Here is a 17,058-nt window from a genome sequence, read left to right on the forward strand (position 1 = left end):
GTCATGTACCAATTTTGGTACATTGGGGGGTAAATCGCCACACCGTGGATAAATCAGAGGGTTAAGTGTAATTATCCCTATATCATGGATAATGTGTTGAGTACTAAGGGAGTTGGAAATGAAAATATGGATTAAAAAAGAGCTAAGATGACTAAATAAACATGAAGTTTAGAATGAAGGATGAGAGGACAAAACTCATTAAGATACAATTGGACATTATGTGTGTTAAGAGTTTCAAGGGGCACACAAAGGAATTGAGAATCATCTTTTCTTATCTTATTATTCATGCATCTGACTTATCCTTAAAAAATGAGTCGATGTTAATATTAGTTACAAAGGAATAAGGAGTCTATCTCCGAGTCATCCCCTAGATGGTATTTGTTATGTTAATGTTTTAGTCTATTTCATACGCATGTAATTGTTATTGGGTAGAAATTTGTAATCTCTTATGCCTAAGCCTATTTAAGGCAACATTTTTTTGAATAAAAGAGGGTGCAAAGTTTTAGCCCTCAAACCTTAGGAGTTGAGATCCTCTCATGGCCTACCATTTTAATCTATTTTTAGCAAAATTGGTTAAATCCTTTTTTCTTTTCCTATTGAGAGGAGACTGACCCAATCTATTGCGAACTCTCATAACAATATGCATGCTTTCGATCCCATTAAAATACTAAAAATGGATGACGAGTAAAATGATGGTTATATTTTACTTATTTAATGATGTATATAGTACTATATGGTGAATATGTTGTTATATTATTTAAAACTGATGTGATACTATGCACACCATTACACGTAATAAAATAAAATTTAAACATCTCACTTTGGAGAGAAATGAAGAGAGTGTCATTATTTTTTATTTCTTTTAGTTTAGAAGTATTGTAACTTGTCACAACTCAAACAATGATGTTGCATAAGCAGCTTCCTATACCCACACCCTTCTAATCATGCTCAACTCCCAGCCCCCCAAATTAAGAAAAAAAACAGAAAAGGAAACAGGATACTTTTGCTTCTTGCCGCCCACAAATGTTACTATTGTTTTGAACCAAAAAATGCAAACAAAATGTTATAGTGACGGTGTACATGATTTTATCCCCCAAAAAGCAGGAGGGCCAAGAAATAGTTGTTAAATAGTCAGATTAGACATTTGTGGGTGATTAGTTGCTTGCCATGTTGTCAAAAGGAAACACCAAAGAGGGATGATGTTTGGGGTGTGCATAGTATGAGTATTGGAAAAGTATGAGTATTGGAAAATGATTTGTGGGGGACGAAACCGTCCCCATCAACCTATTTTTATTAAAAAAATGAGTTTTAACGAAAAAGTGTCTTATAATGTTATATTAGATGCTATTTTTTCATTAAAGCTTCTTTTTTTTTTTAATGAAAGAGAGTGCTGGAAGACGGTTTTCCGTCCCTTGTGTATCAGCGCTCATGAATATTTGCAGCAAGGATAATTTGAGGAGAGAAGTTACGAATGGAAATTGTTTTATGCCTTTTTTAATTAAAAAAATAAAAGCCATTTTATAAAAAAAATGGTGCGTTTTGACATTGCTATTTTGTAGGGAAAAAAAAAATGCGATTGTTTTCTGTGTAAGCACATGCCCCAGGCCTGTGCCATTTACAACCTATTAATTGGGCTGTGGATTGCCATGTCTTGTTTCATGGCCCAAAGTTTGCGAATCACACGACCCAACTCCTATGCATAAACTCCAACCCAGTAGCTCAAGCCATCCCCATTTGTCTACATATGTACTTGTATACTATACGCTTTTGGTTAATGTATATGTTTTTGGTTAATTATAGTTGTTTAGGTTTATAAGTTTAATTTATTGAGATTATAATGGGGTTTCTTTTTTTTTAAGCTTCATTTTCAAATGAAAAATTCTTCAATTTTAGTTTATTAAACTGATATTTGTCTTTAGATACATGCATTTTTAATAGGATTAACAAAACATGTAATTGTCACGTATATTTTAAAAAATGTACGTGAGAATTACATGTTATAAGAACAATTTAATAACTGAATTGAATAAGAACTGTGTTCAGTCGTTGAAAATTATAATTATTGAGATCAAATGATGGTTCCCGGCTTACAGCCAACCCAAACAGTCCAATCAACACCACAGAACATGTATGTTTGTTAATGTGTTTAATGCTCTGATATGGAATAAAGGTAAAAACAATTTTAAACATTTTATATTTTGGGTTGATTGTTAATATTTTTGTAGAGAAAAAGAGGGATTTAGTATAACATAATTTTGATAAAATAAGGTACAATAATGACCAAAATAGTGGGGGCATACAATTTTTATCAAACATAGAAAGGTAGTTCTGATGTGAAAAACCATAGTAAAATCCCACAGACCATCTCTGCTCCCAACCATCTCTTTCTCACCCCACCATCACTTTTCTCTTCAGCAATTGACCCACTGCCAGTGGAATTCCCTTTAACTTAAATCAAGTAAAAGGAAAAAGATTAGTAAAAAAATATAAAATCCGTACCAAATATATAAACAATTGGAAAAACTTCACTTACCACCATCGATCTTTCATTACTTTTGTACTCATACCCATTAACTTTTAAAAGTGTCAATCATCAAAAAAAAATTCAATTTCACTACTCCATTAAAAATTTATGTTAAATCCTAATATAGAGGTGTTAAAATTTCTAAAATACCCTTATTTTTTTAGGAAAGAAAAATTGCAAGGATCTAGGCATTGGTCAAGATTTAATTGAATTTATAAAAATACATATGCCTGAATCTTTGAGATATATATCAAAAACAATGGTATTTTAAAAATTTTGACAGAATTTAACGGAAAATCCTAATGGATCAAGGAAATTGAAAAAAATTAAAAGATACATACACTAAATTGATACTTTTTAAAATTTAATGATATAATTACAAAAATGATGAAATATTAGAGGTGATAAGTGAAATTTTCTTTAAATAATAAGTGTCCGTTTGATTTAGCAGTTTTAAAAAGTACGATTTGAAAAAAATAACTACTTCAAAACGCAGTTGATGCATTTCCTTGCATGCGGTTCAAAGCCCCATGTTTTTCAAAAAAAAAAAAAAAAACCTATAGACAAGAATGAAATTTATTTACCACTGGCAACCGGAGTAGCACTAGTCCCTTTGGTGCTGTTTGAGAATCCCTCGAATACTTTAGCATCGGTGGAATTAGGTGCCAGATGCAAAAGAGCTGAATCCATCACACCAATATTGAAACCAATCAATTGGTGGGTTGGTGAGAAAATAGCAGTGAACATATATATATATATAGAGAGAGAGATATATAAAAAAAAGTATACTTACAAACACACTCAGTAGTGTTGAGAGGTGCATGGCAGGCACTAGGGAGGCCTAAAGCAAGAGTTGCGTTGATCTGGAGGCCAAGATTGGGATCATCTCTGTCTTTGATCAATATACACAGGCATTTCCTGCTCTTCTGTAGGACTTGCTTGAGGCCAGTGCAGCAGTCTAGAGTGGGAGCTTTTGCCTCGCCACCAACGTAAGGGAGGCATGTGGCGAGCCCGACTAGCTGGTCTGCACATTCTGCTCTGTCTTGGTCCAAGTTTGAGCTTCCAAACCCAACCAGGATGATCAACAACATCAAGGCCAAAGTTACATTATTTGAGGCCATTGAAAAGTCTCAGAAAGAGTTGGAAAGAGGACTGAGATATATGATGGCACAAAGAGGCCAAGGTCTCTGGACCTGTGCCTTTTATGCTTTGGTTGTGGCTTTATTGAATGTGGGGCGTGGGGAAAAAGACTTGAATAGCTAGTGGTTGCTGCTAATCATTCAAATCTCTTACTGGATATTTCACATGTGAAGCTGAATAATTTGTCCTCAAATGGGCAGCTCTACTATTGGTGCCACAAAACATCTTACCTAGAATTAATTAATATGGCTATTTTTTTTTTAGAATTAATGCATGAAATGCCTATATGGCCGATTACGGGTAGTTAATGTAGTTTTTAATTTTTAATTTTGTCTTTCTATAGTTTTGGAGAATATTAAATTATGAGACCATAATACCGTAGATTAAATTTTTAAACTTAATGAAATCTCATACAAGAAAACTTTTTGAAATAAAATCTTGAACAACCGTACGGAATAGGATCCATGGATACCATCCATTTCAAACGAAAGGTTATGATTTAAAGTTGGTATATCTAACAGTGTATATGAAGTAAATGTTTGCATGTATTTTAAAAGTTTAAATAATGTAAAATTATGTACAACGTTAAATTTATCAACTTTAAATCATGATCATAAAATGAATAGTATTCATTTCATATCAAATACTCTTGCTAATTTTTATTAATGCTTTGATAATCAGAATCCGTAGGTTTTATTTTTGCAATTTTTTTTTTAACACGTTTTAATATTTTTTGGATTAAAATAAAATTAAAGGTCTTATGATAGTAATTTTTATTTTTATTTTTTTGTGATTTATGCATTGATGCAATGTTTTGTGTGATTTTCGTATTAAAAATTGCCAGCCATATTTGATGGTACCGGTACAATAAATTACTGGGTTGTTTAACTTTAAGCATGCCATGTTCACATTAAATTACATATACTAAGCATGTTATGACATGTTTAAACGAACCCTTCCCCTTTATTTTATAGTGTTTTTGGTGCCATGGTTGTTTTGGGGGGAGTGGGTCTAGTAATAACCGATTTGATCTCTTGAATTCCACTTCGTTAGGCGATTGCTCTTTCAGACTTCAAGAATTATTCATAAGTGGACTTGACTTGCCTCCGCTAATTAAATAATTATAAATCTCATGTAGTTTAAAAATAGACAGGTGAAGAGTGCAAAACGAATCTTAGCCTTTATCATTATCAGTGTATTCTCTCACAATCTTGCAATTTAAACCATTGGGAAGTAGCCAAATCGTTCATAACATACACAAAGTTAAAAGAGATATACCTGATTTTTGTAAGTATGTCATGTTAGAACTGCTGAACATTGAACTGTTTTTTGTTCTTTTGCTCTTCAAAAATACTCCATTTTGGCCATCTTGATCCAAAAGTACACTGGATGGCTAAGATCTGAATACTTTTTAGAAGGTTGAGCTGTCTGATTAGATTAATAAAAAGGGCACTCAATTGTCCTATATGTATGTATGCTTTGGTTTGAGCACCATTCTCAATTAGAGCAACAAAGAGGACAAGAGATTCAATTTTACCAAACAAGAAACAGCTAATTTTGTTTTGGCAACCCGTGAACAATTTTGGGTACATCCGTGATTATTTGGATGAATCCGTGACAGCCCATAGATTAATACTTAATTGTGGTGTTCTGGCCCCAATTTGTCTTCCCTTTGTTGTTTAATAAGAACAGCAAGAACAGAACAAAACATTCTTCATTTCACTAATGAGATCTAAGATCCATGGGGATAGAGCCTCAAATTAATTTTCCATTTGACATGTATTGGGATCCTCTCGATTGAAGCCGCCAAGCCGGTTCTTCTTCTTCTTCTTCTTCCTTTTTTTTTTTTTTTTTTTTTCTTAATTATTATTTTATAATATATATATATATATATATATATATATATATATATATATGAGATAAAATTGTTCAAAAAAAAGTAAAATAACAATTTTATTCCTTATAAATAAGGAGCCGGCTCCTCTTCAATTCGCTTGAACCGGAGAGAATCCGATTCCCTTTGACGAGATTAAAGAAATCTTGAAGAGCTTTAGACTAGTACTACTTTTATTTTCTTTTCTTTTTTTTTAAGCAGGATACCCACAACAACATTAACAAACAATATAAAACACAAAACACTAAAAATTGTTTTCACCTTTACATGATATCATAATTTTTTTTTTAAAAAAAAACAAACAAAAAAAAAAACTCCAAAAAACATTAATAAACGAAACCAACGCTTCTTATGTTTTTAGGAAAATGATTTCGGCATTTTTTGGCATTTGGTAGGTGCGAAAATAATAGTCAACGAAAATCATTTTTAGGAAAACTTATTTAATTTTTAGAAAATGATTTCCGGATTTGAACTCTTCGTCATTGCACGCATGTTTGTAGCAATCTACCACCGCCAAGCATTGAAGTTTGTTGATAGCTTAAATCTACCGCCGAAAATCCCGAAATTTGGTATCCGATTGCAGAAATCTGGCAGCATCCAGAATCTGGCTCACTGAAATTCGGCAAGGGCGACCGGACGTTGCCAAATTTCTGCGGCAGTTGTCAGATTGCGTTTCTCGTTGTTGGTAATTTTTTTCGTACGAGCCAAACACCAAAAAATATTTTCAAGAAAATCATTTTTTTCTAATAAATGATTTCGCCGAAAATATTTTACGACAGAAATCATTTTACTTCGAAACAAACAAAGTATTAACCACAAACTTAATTTGCAATTTGTAAGTTGCTTTGATTGAAAGTTCTCCTATCTCATTTTTATTCTACCATTGTTTACGTGGACCAATTATAATATTGAGGGTCTCATTACACTCTCTCTATTATTTCTCACATTATTGATCAACATAGAAAAGGATAAGATATAAGTGAGATGAGAGTGAGACATCAAGCATTTCTCCTATATAATAACCTTAGATAACAGCTACTTATAAGTCACATCATATTAAAAACTAGGGATAAATACCCCATTGGTACCTGAGTTTTACGTGTTTTTAAATTTAGTACCTCAGTTTTGTTTTGTATCATAGGTGATACCTGAATTAAGGGTAAAAACCCATTTGGTACCTCTGTTAGATTTTCCGTCCGAATTTTAACGGCTCGCCACGTGTCAACCGCTGAGGTTGACACGAGGCACTACATAAAAAAAAATTAAAAATTAAAAATTGAAATCTTTAGAAAATGATTAAAAATAATAAAATTTTAAAAAAAATTAAAAAGGGAAAAAAGAAGAGGGGTGGCTGAGCCACCCCCCTTGGCCACCATGGGGGTGGCCGGCCACCCCCATTTTGGCCAAGGAGGTGGCCCAGCCACCCCCTTGGCCGGTCTGGGGTGGCCGAACCACCCCACAGTTGAAAAAAAAAAAATAAAAAAAAATTGAAGGGTTTTGGCCCACGGGGGTGGCCGAACCACCCCCTAGGGCCACGGGGGTGGTTCGGCCACCCCCAAGGGCCAAAACCCATCCAAAAAGAAATTGAGGGTTTGCCCTTGGGGTGGCCGAACCACCCCCATGGGCCACGGGGGTGGTTCGGCCACCCCAGTCCGGCCTGTATGGGGGTGGCCGAACCACCCCCCATGGCCCTAGAGGGTGGTTCGGTCACCCCCAAGGGCAAACCCTCAATTTTTTTTTATGGGTTTTGGCCCTAGGGGGTGGCCGAACCACCCCATAGGGCCTAAACCCTTCAAATTTTTTTTTTTTTTTTTCAACTGTGGGGTGGCCGAACCACCCCCTATGGGGTGGTTCGGCCACCCCAGACCGGTCAGACCGGCCAAGGGGGTGGCCCCCTCTTCTTTTTTCTTTTTTTAATTTTCTTTTTTAAAATTTTATTATTTTTAATCATTTTCTAAAGATTTCAATTTTTAATTTTTAATTTTTTTTATGTAGTGCCACGTGTCAATCTCAGCGGTTGACACGTGGCGAGCCGTTAAAATTCGGACGGAAAATCTAACAGAGGTACCAAATGGGTTTTTACCCTTAATTCAGGTACCACCTATGATGCAAAACAAAACTGAGGTACTAAATTTAAAAACACGTAAAACTCAGGTACCAATGGAGTATTTATCCCTAAAAACTAATCAGCCATATATTTATTTTCGAAAACAACATTGAGTATGAATTGTAAATGTCTGTGTCATGTACTTTTGCCCTTAATTTTAGGGACCTTGGTCATGTCTTTTCTCATCAAGTTTCTGAGTAGTTAGGAAAATTAACACCGGCAAGGACCATAATATAAGAGCATTTATATCTCATTTAACAAATTTATTTTTTATTTTAGCTAAAAAATAATAATTTTGTTCTATTTTAACTACTTATATTTCAAGAAGCAAACAAAAGCTTAACTATACTATATTAACTACTCATATTTTACAACACCTTTTCAACATTTACGCTCAAACGTGCAACATACGCAATTTGATAGCTTCTAAGAATGTTGACAACTCGACATTACTAATAGCTGATCTATTGTACTAGTTATGACACTTAAATCAAGTGTAGGTGGGAGAAGTTGTGAGACTCATAAATGAAGAAAACCAAGTTAGCAAAAGGTAATAACAAATGTCATATAGTGGTGTTAAAAGATTCCAAGTTGAGAATCTATCGAGTAGGATATTTTCAAATTATTGAGAAATACTAGGGATACTTAAAGTTTTACAAAGAAAAGCTTACAATCTGACATGTCATGTTTTAAAAAGACAAAAATACCCTTCACCTACTCCTACTCCCGGCCTCTGATGGCCGACCAAGAAAACATGAGATGGTTGAGAAGGAGAGGGAGATCCAACCGGTTAGGAGATCCTGCCAATAGCATATTTGGTTGGTAGCAGATTTGGCCGGTTTGTGAGTTTTGTTGTCCGTCCGGTAGCATATCTATGCATTTCGATGTGATGGATTTAAGCGGAGATAGAAGTAGTAGCAGATCCGGCCGGCAAGGGAGATCCTGCCGGTGCGTGGGTTTCGATGTCCGGCCAGTAGCAGATCCGGCCAGTGATCCCAAACACTGAAACCCGTTCGAAACCTATATACCAGATTCGGCCAATGATCCTAAACACCGAAACCCACCATGATCCAGCCTTATCACGAAGAAGGTGATGATCGGGAACAGTGTTACATGGCACAATAACATCTCTTGAACGCCGCATTTCGATCGCAACCTGGAAGCACCAGCATTCGGGGATGGAAGGGTAGTTTGGTCTTTATGTATTAAAAGTTGTTTAAACTTATTTTAATATTAAGCTGATGAGAGGCTCCATGTCAGTTTATAAGCTTCCCTTTGTAAAACTTTAAGTATTCCTAGCATTTTTTTTAAATTTGAGAGAATTCGAACGAATGATTGTGAGAGACCACTTATGGAACCTACCTGACCAAATAGAAATTGGGTTATCCAACTACTTATTCGGTTATGTGAGTCTCATAAGTGGTTTCTTATAATGATCTGGCCGAATTCTCTCAAATTGTGAGAGCACTAGCAACAGCTTGTCTTAATTTTTTTTCTTCAATTTAGAAAACTAAACCACTTTTTACTTCATTATTTAAATGCACTCCATAATAGAGTATTAAATTGTAGGCTGTAGCCCTTTTCTTTGTATTGAGTAAACAAAAAAGAAACTACGCAATATTTTGCTTTAGTCAAATAAAGTGGCTTGGTGGCAGACATAGAACGTTGTACTACTGGGAGCCTGTCTGTTTTAATAGGATTGGGAAGTCTTGCAATCAGACTGGCTATTGCACTATATAGTGGGCAGCTTCACGTGAAAGATTATTCGATCTCACCTGTTTGAATAGGTATTTGGAACCATTTGAGCGTTCAAATAGGTAAAGTTTGAATTCTCCCAACACTTGTTCGAATAAAATGAGTGGAGTTGGAATGCCCGTTCACACGAAATTTGATTGAACTCTATCTCATTCTTTGGCGTCACAGATCAAGTTCCTCGACGAAGACTTGGGAAACTGCTGTCAAAAGGCACGCACAGCATGGAGATATGCAGAGAAGGCAACGGTCACAGGAATCAAGCCACAATCAAGGCAATCAATCCTACAAGGAAATCAGCAATATTACATAAGGAATGATATGTGTAATATGTAGTTAATACACCTACAATCTGTTAGAAAAAGTAAAACGAAAAGAGAAAAACGAAATGCTCATAAGACGCGTTACAACGTCATTTTTTTTAAGAAATTATTTGCCTCCACCAGAAAGGTATGCAAAGGATTATAGCAAATATTTATCCAAGATACAATAGAGCCCCAAATCCTCTGTTTGTTTAATTGAGTTTTGCACAAACGAAAATTAAACCCGAATATTTTTAGATTTTTCTATTATATCAAGAGACAAATAGAGACTTTTTAATTTTAAATTCAAAAAGTATCAGAAGAAGAACCGAAGACAAAAGAAATTTTGATATCTCTTTTAATAATCACTGTCATGATTAGATCGCTCTAAGCTCCGATGCTTCGTGCTAAGTGTGCCATCAAAGCGCCACTAGCGCCCTATACAGCCCATTGTCACACGCACGCATCATACTAGAGTATATATGTAAGAGTATACACCCAAACATTACTTTAAATGCTTAAAGTGCGTTGGACTTTATAAATGTCAACTGAAATTTATCTTTTTTCCATGTGAGACTATCTTCATTTAATGATCTTTAACAAATTCCTTTTAAAACATTCCCAAGACACAAAATAAATATATATACATATTAATTTTAAAATACTTTAACACAATCTGTAGGATTATAATGCAAGGAACTTGTGTATATGTAGGACCCTTTACCTGTTGTAAATCATATAGAAAATACAGAGTTTTCACTCAAGCACTATTTTGTTCATTTAGGGCTGTATGATGAAAATAGTAATGTCCTTTGTGTACTTATGAAATGAAGAAATACATTTATAAAAACATCAAGATATATATGTATATATTTTGGGGTGTTAAAAACTTGAAGACTTGAGAGCATTAAGTGGATCAAGTTAACTGAAGCATAGATTAGCTTCCAGGGGTTGTGAAGATTAAACTTGTATATTAACACCAAGAACCCCAAGAATATTACAATAATGATGAATTACTGCCAAATAAACTATTACCCATGAAATATGAATCATGGCCTTGACAAAATTGGTGTGCAGTAAACATTGATTTGGTACTCAAATAAAGCTAAAATGATTCATGAATGACTTCTTTAAAAATTCATTATCAATACATATTTTATTAGGATCATAAATAGGTTAAACTGTTCATAAAAATTCAAGTTTGGTTCCATAAACAAACTTATTTATGTTTATTTATCTAACAAACAAGCCAAGCCAATCCAATCAGGCTATGTTTTTCATAAATGAATAAGTTCAAACACAAAAATATACTTGTTAACAAATTCTTCAATAAATTTAATAAAAAAAAGGACAAAATTTTATTCCAAAATGAGCAAAGACAATTCTTCAAACATAGTCTATTAAATTCACATTTATAATTAAAGCACATGATTCTCACATACATCCTCTATTAATTATATATTTGTTGCTCTTCTTATTGGGTTTTGACACATATATATAGAATCATTCAACAATTTTGTTATTTGGATTACTAGTAATTCAAACAATAAATGTGAGAGAGTCACTATGAAGCCCATCTACCCGAACAGATTTTAGGCTGCCTGCCAGACTGCCTCCGAACTCGAGCATATAGACTCATAATAACTCTATCATATTTACTGTTTAAATTTATAGAGATGCCTATTGGCCCTAACCTCTTACTTTTCAAGGCCCTTCAATCTAGGCCCAAGATAAGACGAGTCTGGAGTCTCCCAATTCAAGGCCCATTTTTGAAAAAACTCACACCGCACCAAAAAGAGGTAGATTTTTTTTTTATTATTTTTTTTTTTATTTTTATTTTTTTTTAATTTTATTTTTTAAGTAAAAGAGGGAGAAATTGAATCGCAGAGCTGTTTACTCCGCCGTGACATGACGAGCAGCGCCACCACGACCACCGCATTTCTTTCAAAGCCACACACGATGCTGGTCCTCAGATCGGCAATTCTCTCCAGGCTCCTCCTCGTAGCCCTGACCCTCATCTGGCGCACCCTCCTCTCCCCTTACGACACCTCCGCTCCTCTCAACCCTACATGCCTCACCCACCACCGCAGCCAGGACCTCAACCCACCCATTCTCTTTCCCTCGCTCGCCTCCGCCATTGAAAATGGTGTCGTCTGGGACTCCGTCTACTTCCTACGCATCGCCCAGTGCGGCTACGAGTACGAGCAGTCCTACGCCTTCCTCCCCCTCCTCCCCCTCGCCATTTCCTTCCTCTCTCGCACAGGTCCGGGATGGTCATTTTCGTCATTTCATATCCATGATTTTAATTTATTTTGAATTTCTTTGTTGTTGTTGCTAATTTCAGTTTTTGCGCCGTTGGTGCCGTTAATCGGATACAGAGCGGTGCTGGGGCTGTCCGGCTACGTGATCAATAACATTGCCTTTGTATTGGCGGCGATTTATTTTTACAAGTGAGTTTAATTTACTTGTTTTTTGGGATTTTTTTTTTTGGGTTTCTGATTTTTCCTCTATTTTCAGTGCCGTGCCTCTGGATATTTTACTACATTCATGGTATCTTTCAAATTTTCGATATTGTTTTTCCCCCTGATTGGTTGCTGTTGTTCTTGCCCTTGTCACTAACAGGCTTTCAGTTATTATTTTGAAGGATCCTGAAGCCGCATTGCGTGCTTCGATTTTGTTTTGCTTCAATCCGGCTTCGATATTTTATTCATCAATGTAATGTTCCAGCTTCTTTCGATTCAAATTGGTATCTACAAAAATTTAATAAAAAATAAGACATTGTTGCTGTCCTTGTTATGACAGATATACGGAGAGTTTGTATGCCCTGTTTTCGGTTGGAGGGTTATACCACTTAGTAACTGGTGGAAATAGTGTTGCTGTTCTTTGGTTTGCTCTCTCTGGTTGTGCGAGGTCTAATGGAGTGCTTAATGCTGGTTATTTCTGTTTCCAGACATTGCATCGGGCTTATGATGCTGTGTTCATCAAAAAGCGTGCTTATGTGAGTGAAAGCCTTTTTTCCTGTTTACAATCGAGGCTATTGTTTGTTTCCATGGAAAGTATCTTGTTTCAATCGAACAAGTTTGCATGTTCGACTGTTCTAGTCTTGAAATATGCATATGGATAGGGTGAAGGTTTTACTTTCACCTACCTCCAAATACCTAAAGAACACTAATTTGAACTGGGTGCTATTTTTTCGTTCACCTGGATAGACCCATTGAGCTCTAGCTCAAATAGAGACAGTCGTTCTTGTCAGCCAAAAATATTCTCCATGTTAGACCTAGAAATCAGTCTATCAAAGGTTATTGTTTTGATGTTTGGTAAGTAGGTAACATGTATTGTCTGCAAAGCTACATTCAGTTTTTCATTGATGCATAGGGGCAAGTTGCTGATTTTAGTAACTCTTATTTCTATGCCAGTTGGCAATACAGGTCCTTATTGCTGGAGCTTTGCGTTGCATATGTATTTTCACTCCATTTATTGCTTTTCAAGCATATGGATACTACAACATCTGTCTAGGACGGTCCTCAGATGAAATGAGGCCCTGGTGCAAAGCAAGAGTACCTCTACTGTACAATTATATTCAAAGCCATTATTGGTATGTTCATTTTTAACTCGTGATGGTGGCTTTCCACCTTGTTAATCTCCTTATTGTTTTATATGCGGCTTCAAGGCTTGGTGTTTAGCTCTTTATGTGTATTTAATTTTTTTTTTTTTCCTCTTATACCTTGTGAAATTTTGTTTTTTAAAAGCTAAGAAAATACAAAGGAAACACGTTTATGTTAAATGTTGTACAGAACTTGATGGTTTCTTTTGATGCCAGGGGGGTAGGTTTCTTGAGATATTTTCAGTTAAAACAGTTGCCGAATTTTTTGCTCGCCTCCCCTATATTGTCTTTGGCACTTTGTTCAATTGTCTATTATGCAAAGTCAAGGCCTGAAATCTTTTTCTCACTGGGATTTCGAGCTTCTATTGAGGAAAAGAATTCTTCAGCTTTGCTTTTCTCTCTGGAGTTAGTTCCAAGATCAAATATTGCTCGTATTCCAGAGGAATCTTCTTCTAAGATGCAAGGTATTACTCTCACCGAATTAGAAATTTCTTTTTGAAACCGGGTGACTTAACCATCCATTGTAGGGAAGATATAATACATCAAATTGTGAATAGTTGAAGTCCTGGCTAGATAATCAGTTGGACCTGTTTTTAGACATTTCTTTTGGCCTCTTTTTATGGAGTGCCAGATTTCATTTTTAGTTGTGACTCATCTTAATATCTTTCGCCGATGCTGTGGCCTGTAGTTTCGTGCATCTGCCTGAGCATGTGCAATCATGCACAGGAGCTAACCATCTTCTTGGGAGGTGTTATACTCCATTTTCATTATAACGTGTAAACACAATTTCCAACCAATGATTGCTTGTAACAGAATATCACAATCTTCGACAGAGGAAGCATATGGCTAGGGGGGATCCTGTTGCTCTCTTGCCAGAAAATGATCCGTTAGTGAAGCTGGGATACTTATCTGTCTCTGTTCTCCCGCTTATTCTGCACTTAGGATTTATGGTTGCAACAGCATTTTTTGTCATGCATGTGCAGGTTAGACTCATTTATCTAGTAACTTAAATCGATATAGCTTGCAAATTCAGCTTTATGAAATTTTGTTAGCATTGGTTGCTTTTGTTTGTTGGATCAATTTAGTTTTGTGAATGTAAAGGGTATGCCTGCTGATAATCAGGTGAAGGCCTGTGGGGCTTATGTCCAAATTTTTTCATAAGTCTGGAAGTAGGACTAAATTTCTGGGATTTAAAGCTACATGCTGTCATTAAAATTTTTAGACGCTCCTAAAAGTTAAGCCACTATATGAGGTTAGATGTTGAGTGGCTGACGAGAGGTGTGCATTTCCTTGGATGGATTTATACTCAACCTATCCCAATAACAGAAAGGAAAGAAGAAAAAACACCCCACTTCAATGAAATTCAGCACAATTTTTTTTCTTTCCTGGGTTTTGTGCATGATTAATTATGATGCTAAGGGTTTTGGTTCTAGCCGGGGCAAGGCGAGAGGGCCTCTTTTGTGATGTATTAGTCTCTGGGTTTTGTAGGCCGGTTTTGTTAGGATGTTTGGGTTTCCTCCTATTTTTGGGTTTTGCGGGTGTTTTTCTTTTCTTCCCTCTTTTTTCCTATTTTGGTGTCATTTTTGTATACTTCACGTATGCTTAGGGGTGCCTTTATGCTTTTTATAAACTTCTCTGCTTACTTATCAATTTTTTTATTTTTTTTATTTTTTTCTGGATCAGTAATAAAACCAATTTCACTGAAATTGAGCACCCCACTTTTTTTTCTCAAAGATAACACGAACACACAATAATATACATATGTATTTTTGTTTATTTAATTATTTATTTGTTTCTATCAAGCATGAAGTTCTTCCAAATAATCTTGAAACTATGAGCCTCCATTCAGAGAGGGTTTGTAATGCTCGTCTTAGAACTATAATCTTTCAATTGGTGTCTTCTGAAAGAAGCTTCACAAGATCTGTCCTGTGTTATATTCTTCCATTATACTGATCCTGTTGTATAGACCTTTTGAAAAAAAATTGCAGCTCACTTGCTGGTTATTTTCAATTAATGTAAATTTTGCTTAAAACAATTTGCTTGTAGCTGTTTTCAAGTGCCATTGCTGTTATCTGAAGGTGGTTTAAATATCCCAACATCATCATGCATCACTTTTTACTCATGATTGATTCTTGGCAGGTGGCTACACGCTTTTTGTCTGCCAGCCCTCCCCTTTATTGGTTTGCCTCTCATTTGATGGTGTATCGGAAGAAATGGGCATATCTGATTTGGGCATACTCTGCAGCCTACATCCTTCTTGGTAGTCTACTATTTTCAAACTTCTATCCTTTCACATGATAAGCTACATTGTGTACCTCTTTTCACGGGGGCTAAGAGCTTTTCCAAGTGCCCATTGGTTTGTGCCATTCTCCTCGGTTGGATTGTGTTCGTGCACTGAATGCTAGAGTTAAAATCAAGTTCTATAGTCTTATCATTGTAAAGCGTGATCGCTTTGTTTTTGTAGATGATTTTTTGCATGTAAATTAGTCTCAGACGCAGCAACATTAGTGACAAGATTTGTGTAGCTGTTCCTGAATATTTGAGATGAAACTTAGTTGAATTAGGCTTAACCCTCAGAGCAGGAGCGTTACAGAAGCACCTAGCGAAGATCAAGGGATAGAGATTTCCAACCATTTTATTGTCTGGATTGCTAGTAATTAATGCAGCAAATGAAAGAGCTTTTATGGGGTCCACTTGCTCAAGCAAGTCTTGGACAACCCCCATGTTCTGTTAAGAATTCTCTCACATTTGTTGTCCAAATTGCTAGTAATTCAGACAGAAAATTGCTAGGAATCCAGATCCATATGGCCTCCAACAACGCAAGATTATAATTTTTTAGGATTGTGTGCTATTTCAAATTCCAACTTCGAGCAGTTATTGAAGGATGGAATTAATCCTCTCTAAACTTGTCCAACTCAAAAAGGGTAAAACACAACCATTTTTTAGTACTTTGTTGGTGAAAGTTGTGGAGTTGAAATAGCATGTAATTTGGGCAGGGAACAGAGAGGGCAAGTGTCGGGTCTTTTCTCGTACCTTAATTACATAGAGATTGGTTTGTCTCCGGATATTCAATAACAGGATATCTCCTGTTATTGATTATGGACGGTTAGAACATCTTCAAGCATTAAGTGAATTTGTACTAAAGAAAGAGTGGGTTCTAATCTTAACCGTCCCTATTCAATAGATGTCCTGCTATTGAATCACAATGCAAGGCAAACTGAATTATCCATCTCTAATGTTTGTTGACATGGGAAGTGATGTTTTTATATGTCCAGGGAGGATATTTTAACGTTGCAGGCCATATGGTACTTACATTGACCAATAAATAATTAAATTTTATTGAGATTAATGTGGTAGTACCATATGGATTGTCACGTCAATTTGTAAAGAATTTGTAGTAGAAGCTGTAATACCTGAACATTTTTTTGTTCTTAAGTTTGTTTCAGATAACAAATCACTAGCATTTACAAATCATTATTTTCTTGTTAAGAGTTATTTTTCTATTAAATATCGATGCTAACAAAATCATTATATATATATTATGGATAACACATGTCGTAATTTCATTGGATCTAACGTGACACACTAGTGAAATTTGTCAAGTTTTTTGATAGAATTTAATAGGAAAAACTAATTTGTTATTTTTGCATACAACGTGGATCTTAGTGCAAATCAATGAAACTACAAAAGGTTTATTTTGCTTTTTTTTTTTTTTCCAAAAAGAAAAAGCAATGA

The 17,058-nt window shown here is 35.4% G+C and overlaps 2 protein-coding genes across 4 annotated transcripts in view; one reads left to right on the top strand and one right to left on the bottom strand.

The window, feature by feature from the left end:
• LOC133877731 (non-specific lipid transfer protein GPI-anchored 6) overlaps positions 1-3,767 on the bottom strand; it is a 37,220-nt gene extending 33,453 nt beyond the window's left edge. Inside the window, exons 1-3 of one of the 2 annotated variants that reach the window (XM_062316112.1) lie at positions 3,318-3,753; positions 3,109-3,204; positions 2,239-2,448 (exon numbers count right to left, since the gene is read on the bottom strand). In XM_062316112.1, the coding sequence (XP_062172096.1) occupies positions 2,309-2,448; positions 3,109-3,204; positions 3,318-3,645 (564 nt within the window). In that variant the 5' untranslated portion in view covers positions 3,646-3,753 and the 3' untranslated portion in view covers positions 2,239-2,308. Of the gene's footprint in view, positions 1-2,238; positions 2,449-3,108; positions 3,205-3,317 lie in introns of those variants that run through there. The other variant, XM_062316113.1, reaches the window with a different exon arrangement.
• Positions 3,768-11,570: 7,803 nt separating this feature from the next.
• LOC133877846 (uncharacterized) lies at positions 11,571-15,886 on the top strand. 2 transcript variants are annotated; one of them, XM_062316276.1, is made up of 8 exons: positions 11,572-11,982; positions 12,064-12,169; positions 12,342-12,434; positions 12,522-12,717; positions 13,136-13,314; positions 13,540-13,787; positions 14,137-14,306; positions 15,463-15,886. In XM_062316276.1, exons 1-8 carry the CDS (start codon positions 11,628-11,630, stop codon positions 15,619-15,621), a joined length of 1,506 nt encoding a protein of 501 aa, XP_062172260.1. In that variant the 5' UTR covers positions 11,572-11,627; the 3' UTR covers positions 15,622-15,886. The 2 variants fall into 2 exon arrangements, with proteins under 2 accessions (XP_062172261.1, XP_062172260.1); XM_062316277.1 differs by lacking the exon at positions 15,463-15,886 and having other exon boundaries at positions 11,571-11,982; positions 14,157-14,302.
• The last annotated feature ends 1,172 nt before the right edge of the window (positions 15,887-17,058 follow it).

Source organism: Alnus glutinosa, chromosome 9, assembly GCF_958979055.1.
Source record: "Alnus glutinosa chromosome 9, dhAlnGlut1.1, whole genome shotgun sequence".
Classification (NCBI taxonomy): domain Eukaryota; kingdom Viridiplantae; phylum Streptophyta; class Magnoliopsida; order Fagales; family Betulaceae; genus Alnus; species Alnus glutinosa.

What these genes read in the sequence shown, in the direction of transcription:
- LOC133877846 (XM_062316276.1), top strand. Translation starts at nt 11,628, where the DNA reads ATGACGAGCAGCGCCACCACGACCACCGCATTTCTTTCAAAGCCACAC. An exon ending in TCGATATTTTATTCATCAAT is followed by an intron (nt 12,435 to 12,521) that starts GTAATGTTCCAG and finishes TTGTTATGACAG; the next exon opens with ATATACGGAGAGTTTGTATG. An exon ending in TCATCAAAAAGCGTGCTTAT is followed by an intron (nt 12,718 to 13,135) that starts GTGAGTGAAAGC and finishes TTTCTATGCCAG; the next exon opens with TTGGCAATACAGGTCCTTAT.